This window comes from Zootoca vivipara, chromosome 7 (genome assembly GCF_965207765.1).
Source record: "Zootoca vivipara chromosome 7, rZooViv2.hap1.1, whole genome shotgun sequence".
Classification (NCBI taxonomy): Eukaryota; Metazoa; Chordata; class Lepidosauria; order Squamata; family Lacertidae; genus Zootoca; species Zootoca vivipara.
The window spans coordinates 68,335,770-68,358,674 of record NC_142590.1 but is presented as its reverse complement, the minus strand read 5'-3'; the positions used below and the strand labels follow the sequence as shown (position 1 = coordinate 68,358,674).

The 22,905-nt window shown below is 40.0% G+C and overlaps 1 protein-coding gene across 1 annotated transcript in view; it reads right to left on the bottom strand.

The window, feature by feature from the left end:
* Positions 1–3,628: 3,628 nt before the first annotated feature.
* The window catches only part of ITCH (itchy E3 ubiquitin protein ligase), a 51,839-nt gene continuing 32,562 nt past the window's right edge, over positions 3,629–22,905 (bottom strand). The window contains exons 12-24 of the mRNA XM_060277251.2: positions 20,013–20,097; positions 16,356–16,484; positions 15,541–15,613; positions 14,549–14,620; positions 14,198–14,286; positions 12,530–12,689; positions 11,458–11,591; positions 10,620–10,760; positions 10,058–10,178; positions 9,434–9,538; positions 8,199–8,295; positions 7,474–7,546; positions 3,629–6,205 (exon numbers count right to left, since the gene is read on the bottom strand). Coding sequence (XP_060133234.2) covers positions 6,106–6,205; positions 7,474–7,546; positions 8,199–8,295; positions 9,434–9,538; positions 10,058–10,178; positions 10,620–10,760; positions 11,458–11,591; positions 12,530–12,689; positions 14,198–14,286; positions 14,549–14,620; positions 15,541–15,613; positions 16,356–16,484; positions 20,013–20,097 — 1,379 coding nt within the window. The 3' untranslated portion in view covers positions 3,629–6,105. The remainder of the gene's footprint in view (positions 6,206–7,473; positions 7,547–8,198; positions 8,296–9,433; positions 9,539–10,057; positions 10,179–10,619; positions 10,761–11,457; positions 11,592–12,529; positions 12,690–14,197; positions 14,287–14,548; positions 14,621–15,540; positions 15,614–16,355; positions 16,485–20,012; positions 20,098–22,905) is intronic.

Here is a 22,905-nt window from a genome sequence, read left to right as displayed (position 1 = left end):
CCAGAACCCCGTCACAGAGAGCGCGCGCGCCTGCGCCCCAGTCTCACCCCGCAGGGCGAGCCGCGTCTTTAGCCAATCGTTAGAGAGGGAGGGCGGGTTCCCAAGTTTAGGGACCGGGTGTCATTTCCTACACCGCCCTCTTGTAGGAAAACATTATGTGGGGGTGGAGGGAAAGGGCGGCTATGAATCGTTGCTTTGGAAGGCTCTCCATAAACACAGAACGGGTATTTGCAACTCCGCGTATATGAAATAGGAAAATGCGTAATGCTGGACGGCCCAGCAGCTCAAACAGAGGCGTCGGTGGCATAAGCTGTTCCTTCAAGGGGAAGAAAACTGAGCGTGATTTCAGAGCTGAGACCCAGGTTCAAATCTCTACTCGTTTGAAGCCCACTTGGGGACACTCGCTCTACTCGCGGTGGCTAAAATAGGAATTGAATGGGGAAAGAGTTTGCTACCTGGGTCCTTCTGGGGTGTGTGTGTGTACTGTAGAAGTATGAGAAAGAAAGAAAGAAGTAATTTAGTGTTTGAACATAAGATTGGCTTAAAAGAGAAAAAGCATTATGGAACATTTTCAAAGCACGCTTAAAAGCAGGTGGGGTGGGGTGGAGTGGAGAGGGCGCTTGACAAATTTCGCCTGGGAGAGAGTCTTGATGCCACTGCCGAAGGGGCTGGCTTCTGGTATTCAAAACCATCCAAGTTTGAATCGAGATGACCCAGCAGGAAGATTGTCTTAAAATGTAGGTTCATATTAACAAACGCAGTCCTTGCGAAAACCAGGCCCCAAATCGTTTAAGTGATATGTGACACTTCAGCTGTCATTGGGCTGCTGGGATTGAAGGGACACAAGACTTTAGGGAGGGATGCAGGTTACCCAACCCTGGATTAGGGCTTGAGAAAGACCAATACCAACCCCTTAAATTGATCCAGGAAACAAACTGGTACAAGTGGTTTTCTTAATTGAGAGAGGGCTGATAAGAGTTCTGCAAACCACCCACCCTCATTCTCACTCAAATTGCTGCTTAGCTACAGGCCACAGGGTTAAGGACAAGGTTGGGTGGCAGGGAATGGTAACATCCCCATGTACATGGTTCTGTACCTAGAAATCCCCACAAAGCTTACTGGTATCACCAGCAGCAGCAGGGGAGCAGCAGCGGCTAGCACAACTGCAGAGCAGGTAAACTTTTGCTATTTCTCCCTGATCTGTTTGCTGCTGCTCTCCGTGCAAGTAAGTGGGCAGCCACTGGACAGGCTCCCACCCTACTGATTTGCAATAGCTGGCCTGGACACCAGGCTTCTAGCTGGGGTGGGAAGATCAAATATAAATCCAAACAAATCACAAGGTTGACACAGCTCTGGATTAGGGTGTGTGTTGGTGAGGTTTTGTTTTGTTTCATCTGCTGGTTAGGGGTGGAAGTATGATTTTTGTTTCACTTTTAGTGCATTGCCAAAGTTTCCTATCACAATTATAGGGGTTTGTGTGGTTTTTAGCACGCCGTATGAGACCCAGGTGGCGCTGTGGGTTAAACCACTGAGCCTAGGGCTTGCTGATCAGAAGGTCGGCGGGTCGAATCCCTGTGACGGGGTGAGCTCCTGTTGCTTGGTCCCAGCTCCTGCCAACCTAGCAGTTCGAAAGCACGTCAAAATGCAAGTAGATAAATAGGAACCGCTACAGCGGGAAGGTAAACAGCATTTCCATGTGCTGCTCTGGTTTGCCAAAAGCGGCTTTGTCATGCTGGCCACATGACCTGGAAGCTATACGCTGGCTCCCTCGGCCAATAATGTGAGATGAGTGCGCAACCCCCAGAGTCGGTCACAACTGGACTTAATGGTCAGGAGTCCCTTTACCTATGAGATGTTCATGTTTTGTATCAATTCTCTCCTATGATATAATGTATTTATGTGTATTACCTTTCCATGCAGGCCACTTGAAAGCCTTTTAAAAAACAAGCGACTATAACGTTTTAATAAATAACCATGCTTAGCCTCATTCTGTAAATGTGTTGTTTCACATGAGATCTTGCTTCCTCATTAACTCCTCTGAGTTTTAAAAGCACAACATGCTATTTTAGTGCATGGATGGCTAACCTGTGGACTTCTAGAAATGGCTGTGCTCCAGCTCCCATCATCCCTGGCTGTGCTGAATGGGGCTGCTGGGAGTTTGAGCCCAACAAAATCTAAAAGGCCCTAGGATAGTCACCCCTGATTTAGCAGAGGGCACACAACGGTGCCGGCTGTTTGGCACTATTCAAGTGCTATTCTGCCATCTGGTGACTTGGCCAGGAAATACATGTAACAGAAAAATTCCAGACAAATGTCTCTTCCAACTCTATGATTCTATGATTCTATGAAATGTCACTGCAGTTACCTGCAGACTAGCACTTGCAGTAATGTAGAAGTTTTGGATATGGGAAATCCATCAATGTAAATGGGTTTCCTCAGTTGGATGCAACACTTTGATCCATTTGTGATCAACGACACTGAGAGCATAACATACGCAAAAGCTTTTGTCATCAAAACAGGAAGCCTATGGTTGATGTGTGACAATATTTCCTGGTACTGTACTGGTTTGTTACTGACAGTGAAATCACAATATCTCCACCTCACAATGGCAACCTATGCTAAGACGAGTTCACTAAGGAGTCAACAGGATAGGAGAGAATTACAATTGTGCAGACAGCTACAAGGTGTGTGTTCAAAGTCCATGAAGCACATACAAGTCAGTGTGAAATGAAGGAAACTTTAACCTAGAGGAAGCATATGTGATGTGGAATTGGCCCCCCTTTGGCTAAAACAAAAATAAAACAAACCCAACATTTGGTATAACATACAGAATTCCATTTAAGTGACAATTAGAGTGAATGTACGTTGCTCAGTGACTGTTGTTGCATTGTTTAAGGCTTTTAAAAGAAACATTTCATACCATACAAGGAATGACAACAACCACCAGCTTTTCAGTACTTTTATAAAAGTTTGACTTGGTGAGAGACTTTTACAGTTACCTGAGTATTTGAAATTACAGTTCAAGGAAAATTTAACAATGGGATTCCAGTACAGTATTTTACAATCCAGTGCCTCTGATCCCAGTTCATAAACTAGTTAGCTAGGGCACATATATATAACAATGATTCCTGGGGGTGGGGGAACGTGACAGACCATCACAAAAGGAGCTGGAGATACCAATGCACTGAATGGAGCTTCAATTCAAACCCCGCTGTAGTGTGTATATATGATGAATATGAATCAATAGCTCTACACAATGAAAATGGCTGATCATGAAACCTCACACACTAAAAACTGGAAATGTAAATTCCATACAACCTATCCTGAGCTTCCCAGAAAGATAAGGCTTAGAAAAAATTAAGATCTGTAGGCTGAAATACGTACTTTCATAAGGCAAAAATTCAAATAACTGATTAAAGTTTCCAGTCAGATTGTGATGTTATCACACGCATGCAGCAGAATGTGGTTGTTATTGCTGTCCACATGCTGTTGAAGCTGTTTGAAGCAGACAAGTCTTAATATTTGCAGAAAAGACTTGTTGCAATCCAATTCATTTCAGTCCATCGCCCATCAAACCAAACTGTGCTTCCACAAGTCTCCCAGGTTCCCACAATGAGAAAAGTGCACCGACTGCTCAAATTAATTTTTATTATTGCAACATTACATGGCATAAAAATAACAGAATTTAGAATTTACAATGCAAAGGGACTTTAAAAGTAAGTTTTCATTCTGATCTTAGAAATATTGCAAGCATACTGCTTAACAACAAATCTCTTTTAACAATACTTCATGGTCAAGATTCCATTTCTTAAATATCCTCAGTTTTGACTGTTCAAAATACTTTCTTGTGCTTGGGATATCCAGCCCCCATTACCCATGTAATACAGCAGTAAAGACAAATAAACATGCCATTTAAATTAAAATAAATTGAAGAAGCTAGACCCCCAGACTGCAAAAATATATACACGCTTTTACTTTTTCCTGAACTAAACATCTGAGCCATAAAAATATTAAACAGCCTCGCGCCCTATAGAACTAGGGCTTCAGCTATTTCAATTAGAACTACTCTTTATTTTAAAAATATAGGGCAGAAAGCCTTTTGAATGATATTTATACATTAACAATATTCCTAGGTCCCTAAACAAATCATGAGCCATTATGGAGAACCGACTATTTTCCATAGCTTACTCTTGGTTACTTAATTTCATTTCTGTATTGTAAATGTTAGTTAACTAAGATGTATTAAAATCAATAAACAAAATATTTCTAAGGCTTTTTCTCCTCCATAAGCTATATTTCTAATATACCCATCAGGTGTTCTGATAGGTGGCATAGGTAGACCTATCTCCAGCTTTCACACATGCGCCCTCTACCCACAGAAGCAGTAGGCCATTTGTGTAAGGGGAAAACTTATACATATATATATATATTAGAAGACACACTGAAAGGGAGGAAAAGGAGAGCATGTTCTATTACCCTCTTCTTGCAAGCTCCAACCGAGGGGAAATGGGCTATTTATATTACTTCACAGTAGAGTCCTAAAGTTGGACAGTTGTAAAAATGGTTGAGCCCACTAGCTTTCAATAGCACTGAATTAAGTCTCGCCCCTCTTTGCCCCCACCCCTCCAAGTCTGGATGGGGAAGATGATATTTGTTACCAAGACAAAAATGTTTGATCTTCAACTGTCGTGGCAAGCTTTCAAACTTTGCTGCCTGTGCACAGCAGAACAATGCAAGTATATAGTTATCAACATGCACTACTGCCGGTTCAAATATCATCAATTCTCCCATTTCAGAGCTGCATGCACACCATGGAATTATAACAACCTGGAGGAAAGGATACAAGGCAGCCAAGCTGGGGTAAAGAACAAAGTGCTTTCATTCCAAAACTGGGAGTGTAGTTTAAGTACTGTTGTAAGCTACGATGGAAGTTTTGAAATATAACAGAAGCGCAAATCAGATTTAAAATCAAGGGCTGCACAAGCTGCCCATAAGAAGCTGCTCAGAGTGCTAGCCTAGAAGTCTAGCACTCTGTCTCCATCCTCTAAAGGGTTACTGGGTGGGTTTTCCAATGTAAAATTTGGATATTTCCCCCCCCCCCAAGAATTCCACTATTGCACATCCATTTCCTACAATACAATTCAATGCATGTTGACTCAGAAGTAAGTTTCACTGTGCTCAGTGAAGTTCACTTCCAAGCAAATGTGCACAGGATTGCAGCCCCAGAGAAATTAAAAGTGGCAGTTTCATGGCAATGCTTCAACCACTACTTGGAAGTGATATTCCCTCATTCTGAGGAAAACAAGAGTTGCTCATTTCAGGCATTCGCCTACAAACAGGACTGGAAATGAATTCCAGCTGCTGCCTTTTAAAGAGACCTTGTATTCTCTTTTAAATTCGCTACTAAAGTTGAGAATTAGTCAAGAATAAGTTAAAATTCCTATGAGTTTGAAGAAGCACATTCAAATGTAGGGATAAACCTGAGGAATGTGATCATCATGGTTAAATAAATAAAAGTGCTATGCTCTGTAAGTGTGCATTTGCTTTTCAGGTCCTACTCTGCAGCTTGAACTGAGGTGATGCGGGAATAAAGTTTGGAAGGCAGACACAGATCTCACTTGGGTAAGAAACAGTTAACATAAGCAATGGATCTGTTTACAGCACCTCCAGAGTCTGATTGCAAGGAAGCACTGTTAGCAATAGGATGGGTGGTGCAGCATGGCAGCTACCAATGGACTTCCCAGTGCACCAGCAGCAAAAAGATGCTACTATAACAGTAACCTTTTTTTTAAAAAAAAGTCAAGAACACATTCCAGTTAATGAACATGACCCAAGACAGAACCCCAGAAGTACAGGAAGCCTCTGGTTAGGGAAGATTTCATTTATAGCTGTATCATTCTTGGATTTCGCAAAGGGACTCAGGAGAAATCAATAATTAGTGGGAATAAAATGGCAGGATAACATCCATTTACTTACACACTAGCAATTGTTTAAATAAATCAAGGTCAAGTCCTGTTTACAGTAAGAAGTGCAACTAGCAGAGGCAGTGAAGAACTCACACCATATATGACTTAACGTTCTTCAGGTGCAAATTCTCCCCAATTTTTATTCTTGCCCGAATCCTTCTGTTTCTTCTATTGCAAACAACAGCTTTTCCTTCATTTGTTCATAACTCTTGTATGGCGGCAAGTCCAAGCGGTTGAAACTGAAAATAAGGAGCAAACCTCACTTTCATTTGAAAGATTAACCCACAAACACAGGAACAAAAGTTCCCCACTATTTACAGCATTGACAGTTTAAAATGCAAGAGGCATATTTATTTGACATTATTCCTCATCTTTGGTTCACAGCAGCAACCTAGGTACAATACTGTGAACTTCTAGGTTTCTATCTTGTGTGCTAATCTGTTTCATTCTATTAGGAACATACTGTCCACAGGGTTGAATCCAGATTCTGCCCTCAATGAACAGAAGGGCTCCTTCTGCACATACAAGGAATCCTACTGGCAGAAGATGGGTGCTTCTTCCAATTTCTCCTTCCTCCTGCAGCTGGCAGTGTCATTTCCCACTGCAAAGGGAAGTGAGCAATGTCTCCTCCCCCACTTATAACAGCTGAAGTGAAGGGTTAAACTTCAGAGTAAGTCTATGTTTATTTCCCAAGACCTTAGGGAATACTGACTTTAATAGGACTGTGAAGGAATCTGTTTTTCAATACTGGTTGTTGTTTTTAAAAAACGTTTTCACAACTTTTCATTCCTGGACAGGCAAGAATAGAGTGAAGATAGAGTGAAGGCGAGCCTCATCAAGAGTTGTCATGTAGAATGGTATAGCAATGCTCTCAACATGCTTGAAATGTTTATTTTGGCATCTGACAAAATGGTAAATTAAGAAGCAGCAAAGAACACTTTAAACACCAAATTATGTTTTGTATGAAGGCACACCATTTGCTAAAAGCAACACATGATTTTGTGTGTCTAGTGTTGAGGCTACATGACCCTAATGATTCCTTGTAAAACAGATTTAAACAACCAATTACACAAACCAAATTACTCACATTTCTTGTGAATTTGATCTAAAAAAATACAGTACATCTGTCATTCTAGATGAAACCAACATAGGTTGAGCAAAAGTAAAGATAGCTATACAGCAGACTTACTTTAAGTGCTCATTTTTAAACCAGAAACTTTGGCTCTCTGGGCTACTGCACACATTTTGTGGAGTCAAACATGAGTTTGCTATCGAGTGTACAGTTAATAAGAAGCTCCAGTTGATTATATCTTTATGATGCATATTGACAATTTTGTATGTCACATTCATATGTGTGCCATGTATTGAGGTGCAATTTTATACATCTTACGTGTATAACTAAAAAACGTGATGTGGTGTTAAATCTCTTATTTAAATGCCAAATAGGATCATCAACAGTAGAAAGAAGTATCAGAATTACAATTCTCATCTAATATATTTTACTCACCAGGTATGGCTTCTAGGTAACCAGTTTTCTTTGCCAACTTTCTCAATACAAAACTTCTGGGGTCCATTACTCCCTAAAATAATAATAATAATAATAATAATAATAATAATAATAATAATGGATATGAGAAAATAAAAAATGCAAATATTTTTCATAACTAAATACACATTGAAAATAAAATCAGTTTAGGCCCAGACATTTGCATTTGATAAGAAGTAACCCTAAGACAAGTTCTCAAAGTTTTAAGAACTCAGGTGTATTTTATGGCAATAGAAGATACTGGTCATACTATGAATTCCTGTCACCAAACTCTTCCCAGTAAGTAGCATTACCAATACAGCATGGTAAAATATTGTCGTGCAAAGCTCTTGCATGGCTCAGATATGACCAGGGAGTTATAAAGTGCTCTATATAGCCTCTAGATGAAATTATTGCAATGCTTTATACATTGGGCTGCTTTTGAAGACGATTTGGAAACCATAAGTAGGGAAGAATTTGGCTGCCAGATATATGCTTTAACCACTCAGGCCACCAATTCTGGCCTGAGTAGAAAGTCAATTTGCTCCCAAGCCTAATTGGAAGTGCTGGTTTTGACCCTATATGCCTCGGGTCCACCATACGTCAAGGAACACCTTTCCCCAAAATTTTGAACTGGCAGGTCAAGCCAACATTCTGACACACAGCGTCACCCTGGCTCTCGCACCCTTAGGAATAATTTTGCATACCCATGAGGTCAGAAAATCCTCCAACTGGTAATCGGCATGTTCCAGTAACAAACTGTAGTAGTCTCATCCTCTTCTCATTATCTATGTCCTTCACAAACTGAAAAAGAATGCATTTAAAATAGCTGTACCAATTCTAGTCTTAAAAAACAAATAAAATTTATATAATCCATTCTCATATCCTTGTGTTTTGAGGTTCTATTTTATGGTAAAAGGGCAGTGGAAGGAACAAGGGTAGAGGCATAGGGAAAACAAAGATAGCTTCTATGGGGAGAAGAGCCTTTCGAGGAAGCTTATTTAACTAGAGTGCCTGGATAAGCTTCTGAAGTATCAGTGCGTGATATCACTGAAGATTTTGTATGGTTTAAAGACTGTAAAATGTTCTAAGAGGTAACTAAAAAAAGAAAAGAAAGCCTTTCCTCCTCACCCATGATTTCTTTTTCCAAGCCTGGAGATGCCCACATTCTTCAGTATTTGTTATTCCCAGGTAAAGAAAGGATTTGAAATAAGAAACATTTTTGCACAGTTCTGAACATATAGATCCATAGAATAGTTTGTAAGCAACCACAAAGTAGCAGCCACATAAGATCACTTTAAAAAGACTGCCAAAGGACACTGTACCTTAGGGAGTTTTTGTCAGCCATTATATACTATCATTTTTAACTTTGTCACCTAGGTCTGGCTTCACTATTGCCATATTTTTCATACATAGAACTTGTAGCATACGTGCAAAATGTTCCAGCTTCAATCCCTGGCATCTCCAGATAGGACTGGAAAAAAGACTGCTGTCTAAAACCTTGAAAAGCCACTGCCCATCAATGTACTCTACAATTAAGGTAATACTGAGCTAGATGGACCCTGTTCTGACTAAGTGGAAGGCAACTTCCTATGCTTAAAGTATTTTTTTACTATCCCTCTCATAATTCCAGTAGGAAAGCTGCTACTTTCCCCATTTTTAGATGAGCAAGAAAGGCTGAAAAATTGTGACATGCACAGGGTCAAGCAGCATCTATAGCTGGGTATAAACCAGAAACAGTTTTAAGGTGCCACAAGACTCCTGTTATTTATGCAGAAACAGTCTTAGCATGGCTCCCCCTCTGAAAACTGTTGGCATCCTGTAATCTTAAGTTTATAGGGCTAATACTTAGGTAACTATCGGAACAAAAACAGAAGACATCCTAGATTCCCAGAAGTTCCATTAGTGGTACATTTGGCACAATTTTTGCTGCAATACAAACCTGCCAAAACCACATTATTTGCTTGCTTGTTCTGGTATAATGTCGGTAGATGGTATGCCTTTGCCAGTCAGTCAAGTCAATCTCTTGCATTCCACACAAAAGCACCTTTTTGAAGAGAAATAGTTGAACACCAGCTAGGTTAGTGAAACTCTGATGCCATGATATGTTGGTGTAAGAGATGATGGAAGAATCTCTGAGATACTCAAAGGGTTAATGAAGAGTTAGTATCTTTCTAGACATGATGCATTTAGGAATTCTTCATTTTCTAGCTCAGTTGTCCAATCATTTAAACACAACTGTAGCATCCTTGTTTAGAAGAGTTTCATATGTACAGGGCGATGTGCCTCTGTGAAAACATGCTTTGCCATGTTAAGGTGACTGTCTACCCTTGTATTAGGCTGTGTGATGCCCTCCATGTGCTATGAAACTATCCTGACCAGAGTCAATGCTGGCTGGGTTGTAGTCCACAACGTTTGGCTACTCCAGGTTAACTAAACTGCAACGTCTTTATTATAACTCTGCTTCAACAGACTCATGTCATAAAAGTGCCACCGCATTTATAAGCCCCTGCAAATATGCTAACCATTTCTCAACTAAGCCTTATGCCCAAAGGATTAGACATACCTCAAGCTCTTTTGCATCAAAGTACTGCAAGTACTGCTGTGGTAAGATCTCATTGAAACCTTCAAAGAAAGCTTGCGTCTGCTCTTCAACACCCCGGGAAAGTCTCCACTCTGCCACTAGCCTGGAGTATGAAAACACACAGTTACTCCAAATAGGCCCAACCAAGTCTGAACATGTTGATTTTTGATGAGCAACAATATTAATTAAATTGTAGTAGGTATTATAGTAGACAGACATTGAATTTGCAGTGGAAGGTCCACCTCCATGGCAGAATTACAACGCTGTGCCATGTGACACAGACAGAGGTTACTGCTTAAGACTATAGCACACCAATCATGATAGTTTCCTGTGCATGAATATGCTCACACTGTATTTCAGGCAAGACTAGCTTTGAAGTAGCATTTTGACTATTTTACTGATAAGCCCACATTTATTTTACACGTGGGTCTTCAATGAAGAGGTTTGATAACACTTCCAAAACATTAAAAAGGGGAAGTTTATATAATTTAAAAAACAAATGGTTAAAAGATAAAATAAGCTTGCAAACCAACTTTGAACTTACTTAATGTATTCCTCCTTGTTTTCCTCAGTAACCAGGATGTTGCTGCCATCGGGTTTCAAATCATGGCTTTTTATTTCACCTAGAATTTCCTTATCAACTGAGAAATACATCTCCAGGCCACATTCCTCAATATTGTTTTCCCTACAAAACAAATACCATATATATTAACTACAGAAATCTAGTTTTATGAAGTACAATCAGCAGTATCATTAAACAAGTTGATGTCACAAGCCGAAAAAGTTGTCCTTCAAATTCCTTCTGTTCATCAACAAATGGAGGGAGGCATATTCTACACTGAGATTTTAAAAAAAATGTAAAGGGAAAAGGTTTTCTGAAATTTTGATGTTGAATGTTCATATATATTTTCTATATACCAAAAAGTTTGGTATCTATACTAGCTATCCTGTAATAATTTACAGTACCTCAGAATTAGCATGCAATAATATTTAACAGGTATATATTTTACAGTTCATATCAAGTATTTTATAATCCCTACTTCCCATTTTTTTTTAAAAAAATGGTCAAAGCAGTTTACAAGTCAAACAAAATATTACAAAGAGATTTAATGCCTGGCAAAATAAGGAATGTCAATATTCACTTCAGTTTTGAGGCAAATGTTCTTATTTTAAAAAATCACACTTGAACAGTAAAACTGACTTTTAAAACAAATTGCAATTATGTTTTTTAACGCTAATCCATACATATCAAATCACAGCACTGACTTTCAAACGTGCACACACACACACACACACACACACACACACACACACAAAGTCACACATTTTAACATCTACAGTACAATATTTCAAGAATTGAGAAGCTGACTTCAGAAACTCACTTTACCCAGATGAGTGAGTTGTAAAACTCAGGATCTACAGATTCTAAATCCTTTAGTCCTACTGGCTTGTTGAGGATACGTTTGTAGAATGGTAGAGAAAAACCCGTGTCTATAAATTTCACATGGAATAAAGCCTGCAAAAGATGGAAACTATTAATTATTTGTTTTATAGGAATCATTGTCTAGTCAATCTCATAACCAGCAAACAGGTGCCTGCAGCCTAGATTTTGGAAGAAACAATGAATTAAAGGCCATCTTAAAGTCACTTGAAAACCAGTAGCTATTTCCTTAGGTGGTTGTGCTGCGTTGATGGTTACTGGTGACAAGAGAAAAGGGAAGCACAGAAAACATGTGAGGTATAATCCCTCCCTGGGTGAAATAGGCTATAATTCCTCGCGATACAGATTATGGATGGGATTCACCTAATGAATCCCATCTGTGGAACCCTTGTGCACGGCTTTCCCCTTGCACAAGAGGGCTTTCCCCCCTCCACTCAGGCAGAAATTTCAGGTGGTGCTTTTACCTGAAAATTGCTATAAGATACTATACGTTTTGGAGCTGTAGTTTAATATGGGTGATATCCAGCAAAGCCACACTCAACAGTGTGAATGGATTCAAGTCATTATTTATTATACTCAGGTGGCTTATAACTCATACTTCATCAAAACCAGCCCTAGAATAGGGTGCAACTTAAAAATACATAATTCATAATAAAACCATTTGAAAAAATCAAATCCTAATAAACCAAATTTACATCACAGTACAAGCATGACCAAGCATGTTTTCACTGTCACAAGCATAAAGGAAAAGAAACAGAATTAAGCACCTGGTATGTTTTAAAATACACTAGAGTGCAAGAGTGCAATGCAATGCACTGCAAACAACATTGTAATCCCTCTTGTCAAGAGTGGGTTTTCTCAGTCTAGGTTCCCCTGGCCCCACATGCGGACTTAAGAGTTTCTGCTACACATTAAGATTTTTTTTTAATCCTCATTCTACCAGGAAACGTTCAGCTTGTCCTTACTATGTTCCCACAAACTCCCCTATTTATTATTTTGTGCTCTGAACTCACCATGGCAATAAATCTGCCAATAAAGTGGAAGTATTTCAGGTGGTCTGGATTGATGTAAGAAGCTGGATTTATCTGTAGGCAGTAGTTATCCTTTCCTGCATATTCAAACAGGCAATACATTGGGTTCAGCACTTCATGCGACAACAGAAAGAACCATTCCCTGAAACCACATAAAGAACTCACAGTCAACACCACAAGAACCAAGTATTAGGTTTAGACATTGTGTACAGATTCCATAGTGCTAATTTAACCTCCAAAGCTAACATATAACCATTGGGGCAATCTATTATGCTCAGCCTGCCCACAACTAGTTGGAATGAGCATGTCAAGTGCTTGAATAGGACACCAAAAGTAGTTATCAGTTATAGAAATTCAGGTGCTTCTAAAAAGACTAGGATTACTCAAGGTTCAGATGCAAATAATTAGCAATTTACTTATGCTGGCTTCAACTCCTACATGAGGTACTGTTTGAGGATTATCATTTTTCTTTTCCATATGGAAACTCAGGGTTCTCTTTATAAACAGGCCAATACTATACTTGCAATGCCAGTGTACATCTCTTAAACAATGTCACAATATTGAGTGAAATTAATTATGTCCAAGATGCAGCCCTGTGACTTCTGATGTGGAATCAGATGTTCAGTTTATAACTACTGATGCTGACTTGACATTTTTTTAAGCTGAAGAGTATATTGACTGATATGCTGGGATATTTGGCTTTAGAAAAGACACTTACAATCACTATAGCCAAAGCAGATAAAATAATTTTAAAGATAGTTATATGTATAATGAAGGACTGACCCAGCACTAAAGGTGCGGTTATTTTGAGTGCCGCAAAAACACAAAACTAGGAATCAATTTTAGTGGTTATCAAACTTATTTGCAACATCAGCTAAAGAACCAAGTATTGTGGGTCTACCCCAACTCCGCTGATACAAATCTTGAATATGTGACACGTGAATATGTATGTCAGGGCTAGGGAACTGGATTCAGCCCAAAGACCAGAACCTGACCTCCCCTCAAAGACCACTTTGACAGCTGGGTGGTGCTACCCACTTGTCAAAATTGGTGACAACTTCAAAAGGGCCTACTGTTGGCAGTGACCAGCTAATTGGTGCCAATAGCAAACCTTGCTTTGTCCATCTGTAGGCACTGATTGGACTCAAACTGTGCCTGTAAAGAGACAATTTCCCCCTGCAAACCAATGAAGTCTGCTGAAGGAAAATGCCCATTTGCAGGCATGTTTTGCCAAGGCACAATTGAGAGCACACTTCAAGCTCCTTACTGTTCCCTTGCAGCCATGTGATGTAATGCATGGGGTGAACAGGAATGGTTTGCAGTCAAATTAGGAATGCTAATTAGGTCCACAAGCTGAAGCTTTCTCACCAATTGATATAAAAGTTATCCATGATACTAGAGCCCAAATTTGTTTATTGAAAAGTTGGGTATATAACACACACGCAAGCTTTAAATCAAAAAGTTTCCCTTTTCCGGATACTGACAAGTGAAACCCCAAATTAGATACTTTCTTTTTTTAAAGAAAGCTCCAAAGAAAAGGGTCACGGTTTTCAAAAAATGTAACCCCCTCAGAGTTGTCTAAAAAGCTTTCCTACCAACAATTTCAAGTGCCTATGGTTCCATTTGTTTTACATAGTAATACATCCCTACCGTGCAACACCTCCATAATCTAATCCTTCTTCTCCAGGGAAAATGACCCACAAACGTCTTCGTAGGTCCGCAGGGCTGAGGCTCATTATCTTAGTGGAAGAAGTATTAGAAGATTAACATTCTAATAATTGTTCACGCAGTCATGCACATTAAAATGGATATTGGTATATGGTGGTTTTGTTGTTTTACTAATTTATTCTGGATCAGCAGATCCCTGAAACAGTTAATAGGCCATTTAGAGAGGAAGGTTGACATTCAACAGATTAGAGAGGGCTGAAACATAGTTCACATCAAATACACATACTCTGCACATTTTACAATGCTATAAGTACTGAAACACAGCTCAATTACCTGCTGAAATGAATCTTCAAACAATGTTTTTCTGCTCACTGTGATTTTAATGTGCTGGGGCAGGGCCAATTGCTAAAATGTAAGAAACAGATTTCACAAACAAGCCAACTACATAATAATAAGACAATATTAAAGAATGCAATAGATTGATGTGTTTCTGTCTGTACCAGGTGTGGGGAACCTGTGGCCCTCTAGATGCGCTTGACTACAATCCCCATCATCCTTGACCATTGGCCATGCTGGCTGGGGCTGATGGGAGTGGTAGACCTACAATATCCAGAGGACCAAAGGTTCCCCACCCCTGTTTTACAGAGATAGGTGCAACTGTGAATTATTTCCCCATGTGTGGTACTAGCTGCTTACAATGTATTGTTGCATACACATATCCTTGAAAAGGGGCCATTGACACCATTGCTAGATATTGCCAGTAAAATAAAGATGTTGTATGTGGATGGTATTCCCATTGATGTTCATGAATAATTCCAAATATACACGGTGAAAATAGAAACTCTGTAAACTTTGTTTTGTAAAACAACTCCAATTTGAACTTATGCTGAGAGAAGTTTACTCCTATGTGCATTCATCTAGTTTACTAATGCTTTCACCTGACAAAGTTTAATTATTGAATGACTGCCCTTTGGCCAAAAACTTCCAAGGATATTTTTGAGTTTGCACATAAGACAAACTCTAAGATAATGCTTTTATCTGATGGCAAATTATCACAGTTATTCTCATTAATATTCATTTGTTAATGTAGAGGACAGTGCAGCGGAAGATTCTGAGTTTCCTCTCTCTCTCCACTCTTCTTTGGGGTGTCCAACAGAGCTACTGCCACCACAAATTCACCAAGCCTCATGAAATCCCACAGGGCATGGGGGTTTGTGGAACTGGCAGCTCTTTTAGAAACATGCATACTATGTAACATAGATTATGACAACAGACTCACTGTAAACTTGCAGTAAAACTCTTTCCCAAAATAAAACATAACTTACCTGACACCAAAACCGGAAGTATTGGACCTTTGCTTTGAAATCACGAACATATGCTATCTGGGGTCCATTATCTCTGGAAACAGAAGTAAAAAAAAAATGGTTGTGCAATTGTCATCCATTTCAGTTCCTTGCCTAGTTAACTGATTCACAAAAGGAAGGTTCGTTTTGTGAAAGCACATATAGCTACAATATAGCTAGGTAAATTATTCCTTAGGAACAAAATCATCTCCCTTCTTCCCTTTATTCAGTGGCATGCTACTAGTACACCGAGGAGTTGTAATTTTCCATGGGCCTCTGTAGCCTTTCCTCCTAGCATGGTAGCAGCCCATTAGGGAAGGATGGAAGAGATTGATCCTATTTCCCCCTCTTCTCTTACCTCAACCTGACTGCAACTGCCTCTCCTACTTTAACCATTCCACTAAGTAGGTGTGATTAAAAGGGAAGGGTGGAGGAGGATAGAGGGAGCTAGATGAGTGAAGAGTAAACTGGGAATTCTCTGATTTGAAATTTAATCTTTGGGGTCTTTGAAGCAAAACTGAAAAAACGCTGAAGCGCGGGTTAAATAAGTACTAAAGGAAAAATTGGTGTATATTATTTTATAAATAATGGAAGTATTTAACATTTAATAGCACATTAAAAAAAACCCTTAGGCGAGTTGTTGAACATACTCTGCTAACATTTTAAGAACAGCATCATTTGTTTTCACCATCAAAGGTAACCAAGTTTAATCGTACAGCTATCCAACAGTGCATCTAACAGACGCCAACAGTAGAAAGGAAGTAGCAGTAATACAAAATTGTAGCAAGAAAGCTTACAGAGCCGATTTCCCAGTTCGAGGATCGATATAGGTAGTTGTTCTTCTATTGTGATCCACAAAATATGGAATTCCATCTACAGTGAATCTCATCTCCCAGCCTTCTGGCAAAGGTTTCTCATTTAATTGACTGCAGAAACAGATATACACAACACATAAATCTCATTATACATATTTTTCACACATAGTAAAAGGTACTGTTCCATTTTTATTCCAGGTATTTCATTTAGCTTTATTAGACCCAAGATAGTAAATCGAACTCTTAGTTATACTGAGCTCTAAGGAATCCACAGCTAACACCACAAATCCAAAATGGAAAACAGTTTGTCAAGAAGTTAAATGCCTACCCTCATCTCAAAAGGGAGCATGTGTTCTTACAATTAATCACACGGAATCAGAATAGGGAAGAAAAACTAAGCATTACACCAGACAGCCTAGTAAGAGAAGACTCAAAAATACTTTATATCCTGCTCACAGAATGTAGGTTGATGTGTGGGTTACACCCTGTCTGCTTGTTACCTAGGATTCAGCTATACTCATGTCAATTATATCGTTATAACTGCTTTATAAACACCAGATGGCACAGTAGAGTTTGATCTTTCGCCAATGTGATTTTCCATTATGAGCTTTATAACATGTTTTCCTGTAACTTTTTTTTAATGTGTCTAGATCCTGCCTTAGTTATCTGTTGGTCACAAAAGAACTCAGAGAGCTTCATGGGGGTGTATCCTTCATTTCACCTCTCTGCTAATGTTATCTAAATGTAGAACAGGGATTATTACATGTAAGAGGTGTATAAACAGGTCATTTTCCAGTGTATTCAGAGTGTTTAAGTGTTTGGGGAGAAATCCTCACAGGATTACAGAAGTGCAGGTCTGGGATACACCTGAAGATTATTTAGCACAATGCCTGTTTTTAAGGCCTCAAATATGTATTACTTTCTAATCCTTCTCAGAGATAGGATCTTCTAGAGAGTATCTACAGTACTATGCCTTTTAAATATTAAGCTATTTTTCCATTCCTCCTTTTTCGAAAAATTCTAGCAAGATATAAGGAACAGGAGAAGAATGCTTATTGAAAACAAGTCTCTGCAAGACTTTGGCTGAGATCCAAGGAGGCAAAGTTCTTCCATGTGTGCAAGGCGGATTTCTGACTTTCTATTGGAGCAATGAGCACCTGTGCCTTTGGGAATGCAGCTTCAGGGGGTTCTTTGTGCATCAGAAAGGCGGTGCTAAGAACACCTGCATCCAGGCAGATGACAACACATGACCTTTGAGATCTCCGCCTTTGATCATGTTATTAGGTTAGCCAATAAAAGAATGGCAAAATGAGTCAAAAGTTGTATAATATGCTGAGTTGCCAGCAAGTAATTTGTAACAATGCACTAGATGCAATACATTCTTTTACCCACCCACTCACTAAGACTGGATATGAAATAAACAACAGGATATTAAATAAAATAAATAATATTGAGTACAAGAAATGTTTTTATTGTGTGTTGGATGCAAATATGAGAATTTCCTTTTTGGTTCTTCTAGTAATAATTTTCTTACGTTTTGTTTCAACAAGAAATATTCCTCTTAAGAAACCACTTCCTCATATCTGCTACTTTCCCCTTATGTTCTCAATACACTTTAAAAAAAAAATCAATCAATCTCCTTTATTGGCATAGAAAAAGTGGATCATATACATGGATCAGAACACAACATAGTTAATGGAACATAGTAGGAAATACTTTAGGATAAAACTGTCCAGACATTGTGAGTTATGAAAATGGCTCTTAGGACCTATGGTGACGTAATTTCATGGAATACACTATTGATAAGCAACATGCTTTAGTAGTCTAAAATCTAGCCTTCTTTCAGTTTAGATCCATTTCAACCTAGCTTCGAGACTGGTTTGGGCACTGAAACAGCCCCAGCAACTCTGACTGATAACCTGTATGGAGAAAGAAACATAGGGAGTGCATGGTTCTTCTGGAGTGGTTCTGTGAGTTGGAGGCACTGCTCCTATCTGCAGGACCACCACCAGAATAGCAGCAAGGGCAGACTGCTGCTTTGTCTTTTGGCATTTGTGCTGTGGGGTCCTGTGGGGTTCCATTCTGTACCCCACACTTTTTAACATCTATGTAAAGCTGCTAGGAAGTGTCATCTGGAGATTTGGAGAACAGCATACCTAGTATGCTGATAATATCCAGCTCTCGCTCTCTCCATACCACTTTACTAGTGTCTGGAGGTGATAATGGGTTGGGTGAGGACTTCCAAACTTAGATTGAATCTGGACATGATGCAAGTGCTGGTAGTTCTTATATTCAGGAATTGAGGCAACCTGTGTTAGTTGGGAACACACTCTTTCTGAAGGACAAGGTGTGTAGCCTGGGGGTGCTGCTGGAACCAACACTTTCAACTGGAAGCTCAGGTGGCTCCAGGGACAAGAAGTGCCTATTTCCAGCTAGGGCTGGTTCAACAGCTATAGTCCTTCCTGAACCAAGATACCACAGTATGGACCACTATGGCTAGGTTAACCTCCCATTTAGCACTACTGCAATGAGTTCTAAATGAGGCTGTCCTTGAAGATGGTCTAGAAGCTGGAGCTAGTAACAATGGAGCCATCAGCTGAGTGGCACTGCAAGGTGGGTCCATATCTCAACAAATCTTAAGAACTGCACTGGCTGCCTATTTGCTGATGGGTCCAACTTAAGCTTTTGATTCTGGTATATAAAACACTATTTAGCCTGGGTCCCAAGTCATAGCTGCCAAGTCTCCCATATTCCCTGGGAAATCCCCGTTTTTCCAGCTGTTCCTAGCTGAAAAAAACGGATTTTTTTTGTTTTTTCTCGGTTTATTCTGGCGCGGCGGCCATTTTGGAACTGGGCAGAGCATGCTCAGAAGCGACTTTTGATGCTGCTCTGCCCAGTTCCAAAATGGCTGCAGTGCGACTTCTGGCGCGGCGGCCATTTTGGAACTGGGCAAAGCAGCATCAAAAGTCACTTCTGAGCATGCTCCGCCCAGTTCCAAAATGGCGGCAGCACTACTTCCGGTCTGCTACTTCCGCCCGGTCCCTTATTGCTCTGACAGCAACTTGGCAGGTATGCTCCAAGTACCGTACTTGAATAACTTCTGCCAATATATCTCACTCTTAGACTTAAAATCTGCAGAGCAGGTCCTATTCATGATCCCACCTATGCCTGTGGTACATTATGCAGGGACCTGGGATATGGCCTTCTCTGCTATGGCACCTTCATTTTGGAACACCCTCCCATTAGTAATACAGTTGTCCCCCTCAATAACAGCTTGTTGTAGTCAGGTAGAAACAGTTTTGTCCATCAGGCTCTTTGGGGGAGATGAGCAAAGAATGATTTTGTTCATCATTATTGTTAATCAGAATATATATGGGTTTTGGTTTTAATATATCTTGAGCTATGCATTTATTATTTGCTGGGGGATCTCTCTGGGATGGAGAGTTTAGAAATAGGTTTTTTTCCCTCTCTCTCTTTCTTTCTTTTCTTTTTGACCATGTAAACTTTTTTAAAGCAATGAAATAAAGTTTATTATTAAAAACGGAAAGTTTAGAAATAGTAGTAAATGCAAATGTTGCCTATGTTTGCTTGATTTTGGATTATGTTTTGAAGACTAGTAAGAGAAGTGAAAAAACTTACCCTTGGCTTCTGGGATCTTCCCACTGTGTGATGCGTGTATTGTGATTGACAAAATATACTCTGCCATTGCTGTCTGTTCTCTTTTCTGAGGGAATATAAAATAGTACCATCTTAGTTATCATGGACATATAGTTTTAATGTTAAGATAATGGCAGTGAAATATATATGCCAGGACCTATGGAGAATATCTCACTTCTTTCTCCCCTCCGCAGGACTCTCTGCCAACAAAAAACCTCTTAAGGGTTGGGGACCCTCATGAAAGACTTGGGATGTAGAACAGTGGGAACAGGAAATCTGGCAGAGGAAGCCTGCCTAAACATGATTTTTCTGTAGGGACACAAGGGGAAGCAGAGGGCAGGAGGGGAAAGGAAGTTCACCTTGTGCAAGAACTTCTTTAGATAGAACACCATGTGTTTGGCAGTTCTGCTCCTCCCTTCGACTTGAAATGTGCCCCAATGCCCAGTCTGAAAACTTAGCATTTCATACCAGCTGTTTGAACATATCACCCAACTAATGAATACATTGTGTTCCATCATCTTAACTTCCTAGTTCATGAAACCTCAGTGGCACAGCACTTTACATCCAAGTCAAGAACATCTACTTCAGGGAAAACCTTGCACAAGTCAATAGAACGTGAGATAGCAGTACACATGATTGGTTGTGAGAGTAGGGCTTAGATTCCTGTCCTAGATGAAACACCATTACTTATGATTCTGCTACTAAACTAATAGAGGTCCCTAGACTTGTATACCAACTCAGTGACAAGAGACTATAAAACAGTGATCTCATTGTGGGAGTTTACTATAGATCCCCAAGCCAAACTGAGGACACAGATGATGCCTTCCTGGAACTGATGGCCAAGCATTCAAAAGGAAGTGAGATAGTAGTAATGGGGGATTTAAACTATCCTGATATTTGTTGGATGTCAAACTCAGCCAAGAGCATAAGGTCGAACAGATTCCTCACTGGCCTTGCAGACAATTTCATTGTCCAGAAAGTGGGAGAAGCAACAAGAGGGTCAGCCATTTTAGATCTGGTCCTAACCAATAGTGATGACCTGGTTAGTGGGGTAGAAGTGGCAGGATCATTAGGTGGGAGTGACCATGCTCTTCTGGAATTTATTATACAGCGGAAAGGAGCAACCAAGCATACTAAGACTCAAATCCTAGACTTTAATAATGCCAACTTCAGAAAACTTAGAGAAACGCTGGGTGAAATCCCATGGACAGTAATACTAAAAGGGAAGGGAGTTCATGATGGTTGGGAGTTTGTAAAAAGGGAGATATTAAAAGCACAACTTCAGGCAATGCCAATGAGACGGAAACATGGAAGGTGCCTAAAGAAGCCAGGGTGGTTATCTAAAGAACTTTTAACTGAGTTAAGATTTAAAACGGATATGTACCAAAAATGGAAAAAGGGGGAAATCACCAGAGAGGAATTCAAACAAATAGCCAGCACATGTAGAGACAAAGTCAGAAAAGCTAAAGCACAGAATGAACTCAGGCTTGCTAGGGAGATTAAAAGCAACAAAAAGGGCTTTTATGGGTATGTCCGTAGCAAAAGGAAGAACAAGGAAACAGTGGGGTCACTTAGGGGAGAAGATGGTGAAATGCGAACAGGGGACAGAGAAAGGGCAGAACTCCTCAATGCCTTCTTTGCCTCAGTCTTCTCCAAGAAAGAAAACAACGCCCGACCTGAAGAATATGGAGCAGATGATTCAGCAGGGGAAACACAGTCCAGAATAAGTAAGGAGGTAATACAAGAATACTTGGCTAATTTAGATGTATTCAAGTCTCCAGGGCCAGATGAACTACATCCAAGAGTATTAAAAGAACTGGCAGAGCACCTAGAAAGAAACGCTGTGATCACTAAAAGTCAGCATGGGTTTCTGAAAAATAAGTCATGTCAGACTAATCTGATCTCATTTTTTGACAGAATTACAAGCCTGGTAGATGAAGGGAATGTTGTGGATGTAGCCTATCTTGATTTCAGCAAGGCCTTTGACAAGGTGCCCCATGATATTTTTGTAAAGAATCTGGTAAAATGCGGGCTAGACAATGCTACCATTCAGTGGATTTGTAACTGGCTGGCTGACTGACGGAACCCAAAGGGTGCTCATCAATGGCTCCTCTTCATCCCAGAGAGTAGTGACTAGTAGGGTGCCACAGGGTTCTGTCTTGGGCCCAGTCTTATTCAACATCTTTATCAATGACTTGGATGATGGGCTTGAGGGCATCCTGAGCAAGTTTGCAGATGACACCAAATTGGGAGGGGTGGCTAATACCCCAGAGGACAGAATCACACTTCAGAATGACCTTAACAGATTAGACAACTGGGCCAAAGCAAACAAGATGAATTTTAACAAGGAGAAATGTAAAGTACTACACTTGGGCAAAAAAAAAAAATGAAAGGCACAAATACAGGATGGGAGACACCTGGCTTGAGAGCAGTACATGTGAAAAGGATCTAGGAGTCCTGGTAGACCACAAACTTGACATGAGTCAACAGTGTGATGCAGCAGCTAAAAAAGCCAATGCAATTCTGGGCTGTATCAATAGGAGTATAGTGTCTAGATCAAGGGAAGTAATAGTACCACTGTATTCTGCTCTGGTCAGACCTCATCTGGAGTACTGTGTCCAGTTCTGGGCACCACAGTTCAAGAAGGATACTGACAAACTGGAACGTGTCCAGAGGAGGGCAACCAAAATGGTCAAAGGCCTGGAAACGATGCCTTATGAGGAACGGCTTAGGGAGCTGGGTATGTTTAGCCCGGAGAAGAGAAGGTTAAGGGGTGATATGATAGCCATGTTCAAATATATAAAAGGATGTCATATAGAGGAGGGAGAAAGGTTGTTTTCTGCTGCCCCAGAGAAGCGGACACAGAGCAATGGAT